This window comes from Gossypium hirsutum, chromosome A12, assembly GCF_007990345.1.
Source record: "Gossypium hirsutum isolate 1008001.06 chromosome A12, Gossypium_hirsutum_v2.1, whole genome shotgun sequence".
In the NCBI taxonomy this organism is placed as follows: Eukaryota; Viridiplantae; Streptophyta; class Magnoliopsida; order Malvales; family Malvaceae; genus Gossypium; species Gossypium hirsutum.
The window spans coordinates 101,036,880-101,050,053 of record NC_053435.1 but is presented as its reverse complement, the minus strand read 5'-3'; the positions used below and the strand labels follow the sequence as shown (position 1 = coordinate 101,050,053).

Here is a 13,174-nt window from a genome sequence, read left to right as displayed (position 1 = left end):
TCCTCTTTCCGCCATAGAAATAATTCTGATATGGCCTCAAGAATAATCCTTCTCATTTCCATCCCAATATCAACATTGACAAGGATAATTTTGATAGATCCCAATGCTCGGCTTTAACCCCTTTAACAACTCCGATTTTATGTAACATCGAATGCTCTAAACTATCACATTACCTCACTGTCTCGAAACACATCACAATTCATACAACAGTACATTACTGAAAGTCAGGAAGTCTTTACTCAATGTAGACTAGTCTAGTTTAGACGCTTCGGTTACCAATATTCTCATCTATCCAAACTTTGTCAACATGTAATAAACTTTTCAACTTTCACAAGACGAAAACCTTATCATTCGTAGTGACTTTAACTAATATCAAACTCTTTCTAATAAATATACACTTCTCGTTCAGATTATTTACTCTTTTATTTGTACAAAATGAAATTCTATTATCAGACTTGGGAAAAATAATCCTAACATAATTGTCACATGAAATCTTTCAAATAAATAATTTACCATACCGACTGAAACTCGCGCTTTTATCACCTATGCCTTTACTGATGTCAAATCCTTACACAAAAATTAGAAAAATCCCAATACTAAAATCACCACATTACTAAAATCAAATTAGAAGTATAGTCATATTTGACATGATTATCACGAGCTGAAGAACGCACTTCGAACATGAGTCGTAATTGACAAATTATGGAACAAAGATAACAAGAAAACCGAATAAAGAAATCCAAGATAGAGAAACCCAGAATAAAGAAATCTAGAATAAAGAGATCCAGGATAAAGAAACCCAAGATACGATACTATGCCGGAGAATCGAAAACCAAACTCATAGAGAAAATACGGAATACCCCGATAATTCTTCAAAGAAAGAAAGTCCAGAAGAAAACATCTTTTAATCCCACTGAAATCAAATATAACAAGATCAATATATCTTCCCATACATATATATCAGATGAAGCATCAAGTAGAAGAAACAGAATCATAATATCATACGTATTCTCTCATCAATTCTTATCAGACGAAATGAAATAGAATACCCGATGAAATAGAGCAATATAAATTATAAACCAGTCAGACTACCAATGCTTTCATCCAACACCAGAATTAGAAGACATTCCCATATAACAAGAATTTTTTCAGAAGATCAATAGCCATAGAAATATTTTTGAGAACGGGTAAACACATAGAACATCTCAAAAGAGACTGCTAAATCTGTCCAGTCATAACTGTCACACTCAGATAGTTCACATTTCAATTATCATTTCCCCAACTAGTTCTACCGTCACAAATTTCATATTAAACCATTCACTAAAGAAGGCCAATTCTGAATAAATTTCGATTTACACTTTTCTCGACCTTGCACCTGAGTAATTCGGTTTACCAAGGAGAATTCCTTTTCTAACTAGGACAGTGCATAACTCCAATAATCTTTACATCAATCTGATACTTTACTGGTTCTGACTTTACTTATCAGCTCATTTTCAATCTCTGATCATACTTATAATTATTCTATCACTGAACTCTTTGGGTTCTCAACCGGAAACTTATTCAATACAAATCTCATGAAATTCCATTATAAGTACCACTTTGGTAAGGGGGAGGGGTTGTAGGACCTCTGACTCAACTTTCTTATACATACACATATGACACAACTCCCATCATCATAGCAACATCATCAAAATCATGTCATTCATTCATGTTGGCTTACACCAATTTTCCTATTGTCCCATTTAGACAATATACTTATGCATACATTCTAAGTTTTCTAGATAGCTTTACTTATCCATTCATTTAATTAATTTAATTCATGCTCATGACATCATATAAGGCCAAACAAACATAGATATTTGCATCACAATCACAACTTTCATTTCGTGCATCATCATGTACATATCATTACAATCATATAATTCAGTCCAACAATTTAACATAGATAAGTTCATTTCATTATAATCCTTTATCTCATAAAAATTATATATCATTAACATTTATCAACATTCGACGTCCAAATCAAGACAAGGACATTTTCATTCGTATCATAATATTATGACTTTTATTCATACCTCTACTACTTTCTATTTATTACGTTCATCTTATCAAGTAAGCCACATACACTACATCATCTGAGCATTAAGCAAATATGAATATTTATCACATATGTATCATAAACCTTTATTCATACTTTTCTGAACCGAGACTTATCATAATCATAATTTTACTCAAATACCTTCACATAACATTGAACATGGTCGGCGCAGCTAGGTTGGAGAGTACCCTGTCTAAATAAGACGGTACTGTACTCATACGCGTCGGAAGACATCACACTATCACAGATCAGTGGCATGTATAGCTAAACTTTTACACATGCTAGGTTAGTTCGAGAACCGACTAAACCTGCTCTGATAATACCAAATGTAATGCCCCGTACCCGATACCATTTTCGGAGTCGAACACGAGGTGTTAACAGACTTAATTCATTACTTAAACAGCTCAAACAATTTATTTTTAAAATTTTCAGTCAAGCTAACAATCTGCGTCATAGTCGCTTAAAAATTCATATCTCGAGTTACGAAACTTGAAATCCAATTCTGTAAATTTTTCCTGAGACTAGACTCATATATCTATTTACTAACTTTTTTATAGAATTTTTGGTCAAGCAAATTAGTACAGTTTATTAGTTAAAGTCTCCCCTGTTTCAGAGTTTGACTGCTCTGACCTCTGTGTATTACAAATCAGATATCTCCCTGTACAGAGTTTCAATGACTATGCCGTTTCTTTCTAATAAAACTAGACTCAATAAGGAATCTGTACATATAAATCATGACTTCTAATTATCTTTGAAAAATTTATGGTGAATTTCCAAAATCAAAATAGGGGATCCAGAAATTGCTCTGGCCCTGTTTCACAAAATTTAAACATCTCATAAAATATAGCTTATATACCTATTTCGCTTCTTCCATATGAAAATAGACTCATCAAGCTTCGATTCCATATATTATTCATCATCTAATTGTATATCTACTATTTTTAGTGATTTTTCAAACTCACATCACTGCTGCTGTCTGAATCTATTTTATGGTAAATTTTACCTATTTCATGGTTTCCATGGATTAGCTAGCAATTTACATTTAGCATACATAACACCAAATATGATCATGATTAGCCATTCCAATGGCTAATCATTACCAAGCATTTCCATACCACTCAATAACCATATCATAAGACCATATATACAAAATGATTATAATGCTATACATGCCATACTCAAAATATACAAGCCATTATGCCAAGATGGTATACGGATAGTGTGAGCGAGCCTCCGACCGTTCCCGATTTCCGAGCTGGCTTGTCAAAACTACAAGGAATGAAAAGGAGGGAGTAAGCATAAATGCTTAATAAGTTCACATGCAAATAGCAAGTAACATAACCATATAAGCAAACATAAAACATCATTTGCATAATCATCACCAAGACATTCATATCACATTTTCATTTATCATCTTACCATATTGTTGTTATATCGATTTTTCAACCCGAGGGTTAAGTACATACCTATTCAAAGTATTCATTTCATAGCACTTACCAATACGTCCCTTTCATCTCGAGTATTCCTCCATTTGAGTAGAATTTTACCCGTTGAACACATCGGAATATAATTCGGATACATGGAAAGTTTGCACATAAGTGCCACATATGTAGCCAAGCTACCATGTAACCCGCCCATAAGTGAACTCGGACTCAACTCAACGAGCTCGGGCGTTCGCATCCATAAGTGAACTCGGACTCAACTCAACGAGCCCGGATGCCCAGTTACATCTCTCGAACTCGAACTCAACTCAACGAGTTCGGACATTCGCATCCATAAGTGAACTCGGACTCAACTCAACGAGTTCGGATGCCCAAATATCCTAGTGACATGTCACTTGTATCCTAATCCATTCCTAAGGTTCAACGGGACATTTTTCCCAATCATATGTCTCAACCATCTTCTATGGAATGTCGATACCGATACTCGGTAGTATTTCACATTTTCCAAGTATATCACATAATTTGACATATTATCAAACAATTGTCACAAGTATGATATTTCATAATAATTATCATATCATTTAAATAACATTAAAACATTTAAAACAATAACTATGTTACTAACATTTACATATGAACTTACCTCGTATGCGAAAATGGCTACTTTTACCATTTCGTCCACAACTTGGTATTTTCCCCATTTTAGCCTGAATTTCAGTTTTCCTTGCTCTATCATTTAAAATATAGTCTAATTAGGACTCACATTATTCAAATTGACCCAAAATCATATTTTGGAAAAATTACAATTTTGCCCCTAAACTTTTGCATATTTACACTTTTCCCCAAAGCTCGTAAATTAAACTTCAGCCTATTTTCTTATGTTTTATGACATGCTGATCATTTTTCCCTTCTATGGCAACATCAAATTCTCACTCTAACATGTACTTATGACTATTAGGTATTTTTACCGATTAAGCCCTTTTGCTAGTTTTCGCTTAAAACCGAGTAGCACAAGTTGTCTAACATAATTTAAAACCTAATATTCTATCATAAAACATAAAAATACACAAATTTCACCTATGGGTATTTTTCCAAATATAAGCCCTAGGTTAAATTATTGCTAGCATAAGCTTAATCGAGCTACCAGGACTCCAAAAACGTAAAGAACTTGAAAAACGGGGCTAGAATGGACTTACAATCGAGCTTGGAAGCTTGAAAAACCCTAGCCATGGTTTCTCCTTGCTATATTCGGCCATGGGGTTGAAGATGAGCAAAATTGGCTTTTAATTCTGTATTTTAATTCATTTTACCCCTAAATGACAAAAATGCCCTTACTACTAAACTTTCCAAAAATTCCATCCATGTCCAATTTTTGTCCATAGACTTAGAAATTGGTAAAATTGCTATTTAAGACCTCCTAATTAATATTTCAAAACAATTTCATACTAGAAACTTCTAGAATACAAGTTTTGTAAATTATTCGATTTAGTCCCTAATTTCAATTTAAGCACTTTATGCATAAAATTTCTTCACGAAATTTTCACACAATCATGCAATAATATCATAGACCTCAAAATAATCATAAAATAATTATTTCTATCTCGGATTTTGTGGTCACGAAACCACTATTCCGACTAGGCCCAAAATCAGGATATTACAAGTCTATTCATTTATGCATGTTATAGTTTAATTCTAATTGTTGTTATATAAATGTATTGATTGTAATCATAATTCTGATTATGAATTTTATTTTTTTTATCATTCATATATGTTTTACGGTCCATGTTTGGGGTTCATGTCTATCCCTCTCAATAAGGGTGAGTATTGAACCGAATCAAGTTGAACTGAGTGAAAAAATTTCGAGCTAATCGAGTTGATGAGCCCTATTTTATCATCCTAACTTGATTTGAATTTTTTTCGAATCGAGTTGAGTGAAATGAAAATTAAGTCGGGTCAAATCAAATCGAGTAAATTTGTTTGAGTTAAATTAAAAATTAAAATGTTAAAATGTCAAATTAAAATCTTGTTATGGCATAACTAATTTCATGTTAGAGCACATAAATTTGAAATCATATATTTGAATAGGGGTGACTGCTTGATCGAATTGAGTCGAATCAATTGAAAAATTTCAAGCTAATCGAGTTGATGAATCATATTTTATCATCTGAACTAGAAGTGAAATAAAATTTGGGTCAAGTTGAATCTAGTGAAAGAATTTTGCGTTAAATTAAAATTTTAAACATACCAAATTAAAATCTTGTTATAGTATAACTAATTTCATATTAAAGCACATAAATTTGAAACCATATGTATTTGAAAAAATTTTCAAAACAAAATAATTTTAAAAATAAAATACTTTAATATGATAGGAATGTCCCAAAATTATTATTTTAGAAAAAATTTAAATTTTTAACTTGCTTTATATATACTTTAGAATTTTTTTTAAATTTTTATAATTTTTTAAAAATATAAATTTTAAATTTTTATAAATATTTTGAATTTTAAAAATTATTTTAATATTTCTTTACAATTTTTGTTGAAAGTGCTTCCAAGAAAACTGAAGGACTAACATACACTGATTAAATTAATAGTTAGGAGGAAGCAGCCATTTGGTAGGATCAATGAAGTCAAGAACCAGGAACGGTAGGACTTCCGCACCTAATAGCTGCTTCACGAATGGCTCTCGGTTATTTGGATTTGCACCTGGCCCTTTGCACTTGTATTCTCCATTGTAAACAGTAATGCATCATTCTCACCTTAATAAGATTTCGTTTCTTACAAGGATTAATATATATAGAAAAAGTAATTTATCTTACTTGGCTCGTTTAGGAAACCTATTATGAGACCATCCAGCAGTATTGACGACGTTGCTCATTTCAGTAAATGCATAAACAACTCTTGGATTGCTCCTCCAAGCCCCCAAAAATGAATTGTTGGCTGTTCCGGTAATGCTACCATGCACGAACGAATGACCCATGTCCTCCGATGAACTTTCTCTTGCTTGTGTTGTTATCACTGTAAATCCTCTACCTTCTCGCTTCTCCCACAAATATGTTCGTGTTCTATATCCAACTTTTCCAATCAATATATACATTTAATATAACATTTGTTGTTAAATTTATTTTGGTCAAGAAGAATAGTACCAGATACAAAGATTTCCCACTTCCGAAAATAAAATCAACTGTGCCTGAAACATAGTAGTCCTTGAAGAAATGGTTACCCTTGTCATTGCTCGTTTCCTGGAAACCGTAGATATTGTAGTTATAGATAGGCGACCTATCGCCAGACACTCTCAAGGCAACCGCTTGTCCTCCTACCGTCTTCCCGCCTTCTGGTTTCGGAGCTAAGTTCTATTAAAACAATCTCAATTCATTAAGATTCAAACTTACCTATGCAATGCATTCAGTTCAGCCACTATATTGAGATTAGCTGCCACAAAGTAATTAGACTCAGCAATCAGAGTGGCACTGTTAATGGTTCCATATTCCTTGGCGGTGTCGCCGAATGTCAAATTGGGCATGTTTTTTTGGATCTCCCAACAATGTAATGAATGGCTTGCCTCGTTCAATTTTGATTTTCTATTTGTAAACCCCAGGTCCGATAGATATAATCACACGCTTGGTATTCCCTAATGGAACGCTCTTGATGGGTTTCTTTACGCTATTGAATTCTCCACCATCACCTTGCCTCACCTACACGACTTTAGGATTACTCTTAGCCTGAATCAGCTATGGGTCTAAGCTGTTACCCCTTTCTGTCACAGGCTTGATAATGCCTTCAAACCAAGCATTTACTTGCCCTTTATCTGTCGGTATTTGTTTGGAAACAACAACCGGAGCAATCAAGCACTACAGCAAAATAGGTTTTTCGCGGCATTTTTAGCGGCGTTTAAAGTAAAAACGCCGCTAAAGATCGAGCATTAGCGGCGCTTTAAAAAAACGCCGCTACAGATCGGGCATTAGCGGCGTTTGCAAAAAAACGCCACAAAAGTAAAGCAGGACGTCGTCGTTTCACATTGACCTTTAGTGTTATTAGCGGCGTTTTGCCAAAAGCGCCGCTAATGCTTAGATCTATAGCGGCACTTTATGAAAAACGTCACTAATGCTCAAATCTATAGCGGCGCTTTATGAAAAACGCCGCTAATGCTCAGATATATAGCGGCGCTTTTTGAAAAACGTCGCTATTGCTCTATTTATAGCGGCGTTTTTTCAAAAAGCGCCACAAAAACATTTTATTGGTTTTTTATATTAATTAAATTATTTTTAATTGAATATTTAACTTCTTTGGGAAAAAATAATGACACGTAGAAAAAATTTGAAAATAAAAACATATAAAAATATATGTTAAAAATGAAAAAATTAAAATACTATCATTTAAAATAATTTTAAAGCTTTTTTGTTATATGACTGATTGTTTGTCAATTTATATATTAAATAAATTATTCTATAATCATAAAAGGGATAATATTAATTTGAAAATATTGAATTACTTATCATTTTAGTTTAAGGTTTATGGTTTAGGGAATATAGTTTAGGGTTTATGGTTTATGATGAGTTAATATTTTAAGGTTTATGAATTATGGGTTTAGGGTTTAAGGTTTAGGGGTTTATGGTTTATGAGTTAATATCTCAAGGTTTATGGATTATGGATTATGGACTTAGGGATTATGATTTATGGTTCAATGGTTGAGGTTTAGAGATTTAGGGTTTATGATTTAAGGGTTAAAAGTTAAAGGTTAAGGGTTTAGGAGTTAAGGGTCCAAGGGTTAAGGGTACATGTTAGGGTTTAAAGCTTAGGGGTTAAAGGTTAAGGGTTTAGGAGTTAAGGGTCCAAGGGTTAAGGGTACATGTTAGGGTTTAAAGCTTAGGGGTTAAAGGTCTAAGGGCTATGAGTTGGGGGTTATGGGTTTAGGGATTTAGGGGTTAAGGCATTAAGGGGACATAGGTTATGGATTTAGGGTTTAGGATAATTAGTGTTAAAAAATTAATTAAAATTTGAAATAATATTATTTAAAATAGTTTTAAAGAGTTTTTTGGGTATATGAGTGCTTTTTTTTAATTTATATAATATTAAATAATTTCAAATTTTAAAGATTTCAAATTTTCAATAATTTTCAAGATTTCAAATTTTATCTAATTCTTTTAACTATTAGTTAAATTTTAAAAAATTATTTACTTAAATAAAAAAATTAAAATACTATTATTTAAAATAATTTTAAAGTTTTTTGGGTATATAAGTGATTTTTTTAATTTATATTGTTTTTAAATTATATATTAAATAATTTTAATTTTTAAAGGAATTAGCGGCGCTTATAAAAAATGCCGCAAAAGGTATACAGTAGCGGCATTTTTTTTACAAAAACGCCGCAAAAGAGCATCATGTTTTAAACAAAACGGCGCCGTTTTGTAGGATTTATTAGTGGCGTTTTTTGCGAAGCGCCGCAATAGGTTTGGATTTAGCGGCGCTTGTGTGTAAACGCCTCTACTATTATTTTGTTCAGATCAAATCGTCGTCGTTTTATTAGTTTATTAGTGGCGTTTATTTGAAACGCCGCAATAGCTTAACCTTTTAGCGGCGCTATTGCAAAAACGCCGCAAACGTTAAATTATGTTTGTCAAAACATCGTCGTTTTGTTGTCTTCATTTTTACACACGATAACACTTAGAAATTTTGTCAAAGTCTTCCCAGTTCATTTCCCCTCTTTTCCTTAGTCCCAAATCCCTAAAGAATTATCACTTGTTTTTCCCCAATTCGACATCCGAAAAAACCCCTTCTTCCCTAGTTTGAAATCTCTAAAATTCACCTATAAGTTCTTCTCTGCTCATCTCTGCTCATCTGCTCATCCTTAAAATTCCCCAATTCTACATCCAAAAAAAACCCCTTTTGCCTTTTTTGTTTACACCTGTAAGTTCTTCTCTGCTCATCTCCTCGATAATTTTTGGGTTCAAAGGAAAAGCATATTTCTTTTCTGCTTCATATTTCAATTTGACTGGTTATTTTCGTTATTTGCTATGTTATATTCTAAGTTCATTCAAGTTTCTTATATGGGTTTGTGTTGCTTGATTCAGTTTTGTACTAAGTGGAGCTGTATTTTCTTTTAATTAAAATGGCAGGCAAAAACTTTATACATGGAAGAGAAATGTTAACATTAGCAGCTGGTTGTAAATGCCTATCAGGTACCTCCCAAACGTTTGCACATGAATCTACTCTCACATCCATTTCTATCCAACTGCTTGAAAATCCACATCATTTCCCATCATAAATATATGTAGCTGCATGTGCATACATGAATATATTTTGATATGATATTCTTTCTTGTTTAATAGTCACATTAAATTTTAATTAAATTCAAAATTAAGTTAAATCAAATTCTTAAATAAGACTCAAAATTTTTCTAATATTATTTTCTTTATTTATAATATTCCAACTTAATTTAATTGATTTATGTGATGTTTGCGACTTATTTAAATACATGAAAGAGTTGTGGTGATAAGAGAAGTAAGTAGGATGCCCCACTCAACAAAGCTACAAATGGAAGAGGAAATGTTATGATTGTGTGAAATATATGGCGGAAGTGACCTGAAATTCTTGTGCACACACGAGGGGGCTATAACTAAAACTAGTACTCATGTCAAATCATTAATATCTAATAGGAAATAACAGCAAAATGTAGGAGAAAGTTGGGGGTTGGAAATGGAGTAGGGAGGATTGCTTAAACATAATTTCGATATATATTACTTTATTATTATTATTATAGGTATGATATAAATATAAATATGATCAGCATATCTATGACTTCAGTTCATATATATTATTGGAAAAATTAGCAAAGATATATAGATATATTAATCAGGTAATGGAAGGCTTTTCTTAGGGGGTGAGGGGCTTTGTTGTTTTTGGTGCTTGCTCAAGAAGAAAGGAATTTGGAGGTTGGTATTTTCCATCAGTAGGATTCACAATAAGTAAAACAAAATAGATGTCAAAAGGTGTTTTAGAGAAAAGATTATAAAATCTCAAAAGAAATTTAAAAATAAAAAAATCACAAACGATCCATGTACTTATATGGTATCCATATTTAATATATTTGTATTTTTTTATAATATTAATAATTTCTAAAATCCAAAAGGAAAATTACAAATACAACTATACCATATTGGTAGTGTTTTTGTAGTGCGTCAAAAATTCAAAATCACAATCAACAATAGAACCAAAATAATAATAATAATCACAATCAACACACATAAAAGTAGAAGTTTTGTTTTTGGAGTGCAAAAGTTGGATGTAAAAACATTCAAAATGTTTGAAGATTATTAAGGCCCTCATTGAGGTCATGACAGTATATAGCTCCTGCTGGAAAACTGGAGTTTGAAAATTTGAATCTTGTTCATGGAAAGCTTAATAGGAGTTGTATATATATATATTTATCCGTGTGTGTTCTATAACTTAGTTAGGTTTAGGTGTCGTCTTCATGATTGAACTTATATGAATTGTTTTTGTGTTGATATAAAAACATAATTCTAGATACATAAATTCTGAAGTTTGTGAATTTTATGAATTATTTGTTTTACCCAAAAATTTTATACTAATAAACTAAGATAGTAGGAACATTAGTTTTACTGAATTGAGTCACTCGTGTTTCCTATTTCGGAACATGCGTACTAATTCAAAAATTGCTAGGGAGGTTTGTGCCTAATTTTAATGTGGTGTAGTTCTGGTTAGAATTTCTTAGCTTTAAAAAGGAATAAACATGTGGTATCCTTCTATTGGAATATCAGTATCGGTCCCCAACTTTAAGTGGAGCATCTAATTCCAAAACCCATGGTTACCTTTCAATTTCCATTAAAAACATAGCTGCTCTTTTTCTATTGGTTCAAATCCATACCCGTTAATAAAAATGATTGAGATTTAGTTAAGTGAAACAATAAATATAGACATATGATATGCATGTTTAAGGTTTGTTTATTTTGAATCAGTAGGTGCTTTCTCTCTATCATATGTTTATTTGTTAGTTTTGTTTATTGGCAAAGGCTTTACATTTTTTCATTAGGTGTGTATAGTGTATGTTTAAGTAAGTTTCGGAAAAAAAGAAAAGGTCGAAATGTTTGCATATTTAAGATATTTTATGTGCCAAAGCTATTTTGCTGGATAGTGTCCCTGTTATGTGCCAAAGTTTAAACCGCAATGTATTGATCTCAAAAGAACAAAATGAAGTTCTAAGAATTTGATTTTTTTCTTCTTTAATAGTTAATCTTCTCTCTCTCTTTTTAAACTGCAGATATAGAAATTTTGAACGATTGCATCGACATCTTGTTCATCAACGGATACTTTCATCAAGCACATAGGATGCTTTTGTTCATCAACGGTGCATTCATCTTGACAAATATCTGCAAGTGATTTATGTCCTAGTCTTTCATTTTTTTAGGATGGTTACTTTTGAACCTGTTTCTTCAACTAAGCCACCTCTTTACAGGATCTATTGTCTATACCCAATGTGGCTGAACAACATGAAGTGTGGGATTTTTTAAGTGTTTCCTCAAAAGTGCGTGTCTACTTGGAATTGGGTGCTTCCTTATTTTCTATGGATAGAATGAATGACATCCAACACTAATTGTGCTTGTAATTTTCTTTTGAAAAATTACTCTTTCGGAAAATCCTCATCCCATGTCGCAATCATACGGCCTTGCTCAGATTGTTGAGAAATTGGCTAATCGTTTGACCCCGGAGGAGTCCTTGTCCACCACCACCGTACGAGGTTGGCCTTCTTCCGAGTATTTCATCAAAGGTAATTTCAGTTATCTAATTCTTAGCAATATGAATCCACCTTCTGCCTTTCAATTTTACGGTGGATTTGGATTTTTTAAAATTTGGGGGAAAAGTTTGCACTAACATTCAAATTGAATTTCGAGGATCCAATGCTATCAATTGCCCTGTAATTTTAACCTATTTCCACTTTTCAATTTGATGGTGAACTTGATTATTTTTAACTTTGGGCAAACCCAACCAGTATGACCAGACATGGCGTCTAGAACGAGTAGAAAATTAATGTCTTTAAACCATAATATTTAAAACCCAACAATTAATGTCTTTTAATATAACATTAAAAATTCTGCATTCGTTTCTACTTTTTAATTTGTAATTGACTAATTTTCTGTCTCTATTATTTGACCCCCTAATTCAAACAAGTTTTTCAATGGCAGTCGCAGTGTGATTTGATGTCTATGTCCACTGCTTGGATTTAACCATACTATCAAAGTTAGGTGTGCTTGAATTGAAATTTATAAATTTTAATATTGTAAAATTAAATAATTTTATATTCAAGTGTAATGTATTTTGCTTATTATTATATACATTTAATATTTAAATTTAGTATATATTGTTAAAATAGATAATCACAAACATTAAACATGAAATGTAAAACGAACCCAATAACTATTTTCAAGTTTAGTTCATGCTTAACTATATTTTTTTTAATCTTTAAATAATAAATTGAATTATTGAATTTAAATAATTTAGTACAATTCAGAAATTGTAAATATGTAGATGACTGTCATCAATTCTACCGACACAGCCCAATGCACGGACATAGTAGCCTTGCCTTGCACATCCTTTACTGCTTGCAACTACATAGTTATGT

At 32.0% G+C, this 13,174-nt stretch overlaps 1 protein-coding gene across 1 annotated transcript; it reads right to left on the bottom strand.

The window, feature by feature from the left end:
- Positions 1–6,352: 6,352 nt before the first annotated feature.
- Positions 6,353–7,060, bottom strand: LOC107944439 (putative pectinesterase 63). The gene is made up of 3 exons (XM_041084232.1): positions 6,930–7,060; positions 6,684–6,816; positions 6,353–6,577 (listed from the first exon to the last, which is right to left on the bottom strand). The coding sequence occupies exons 1-3, from the start codon at positions 7,058–7,060 to the stop codon at positions 6,353–6,355; spliced, it is 489 nt and encodes a 162-aa protein (XP_040940166.1).
- Between the last annotated feature and the right edge of the window lie 6,114 nt (positions 7,061–13,174).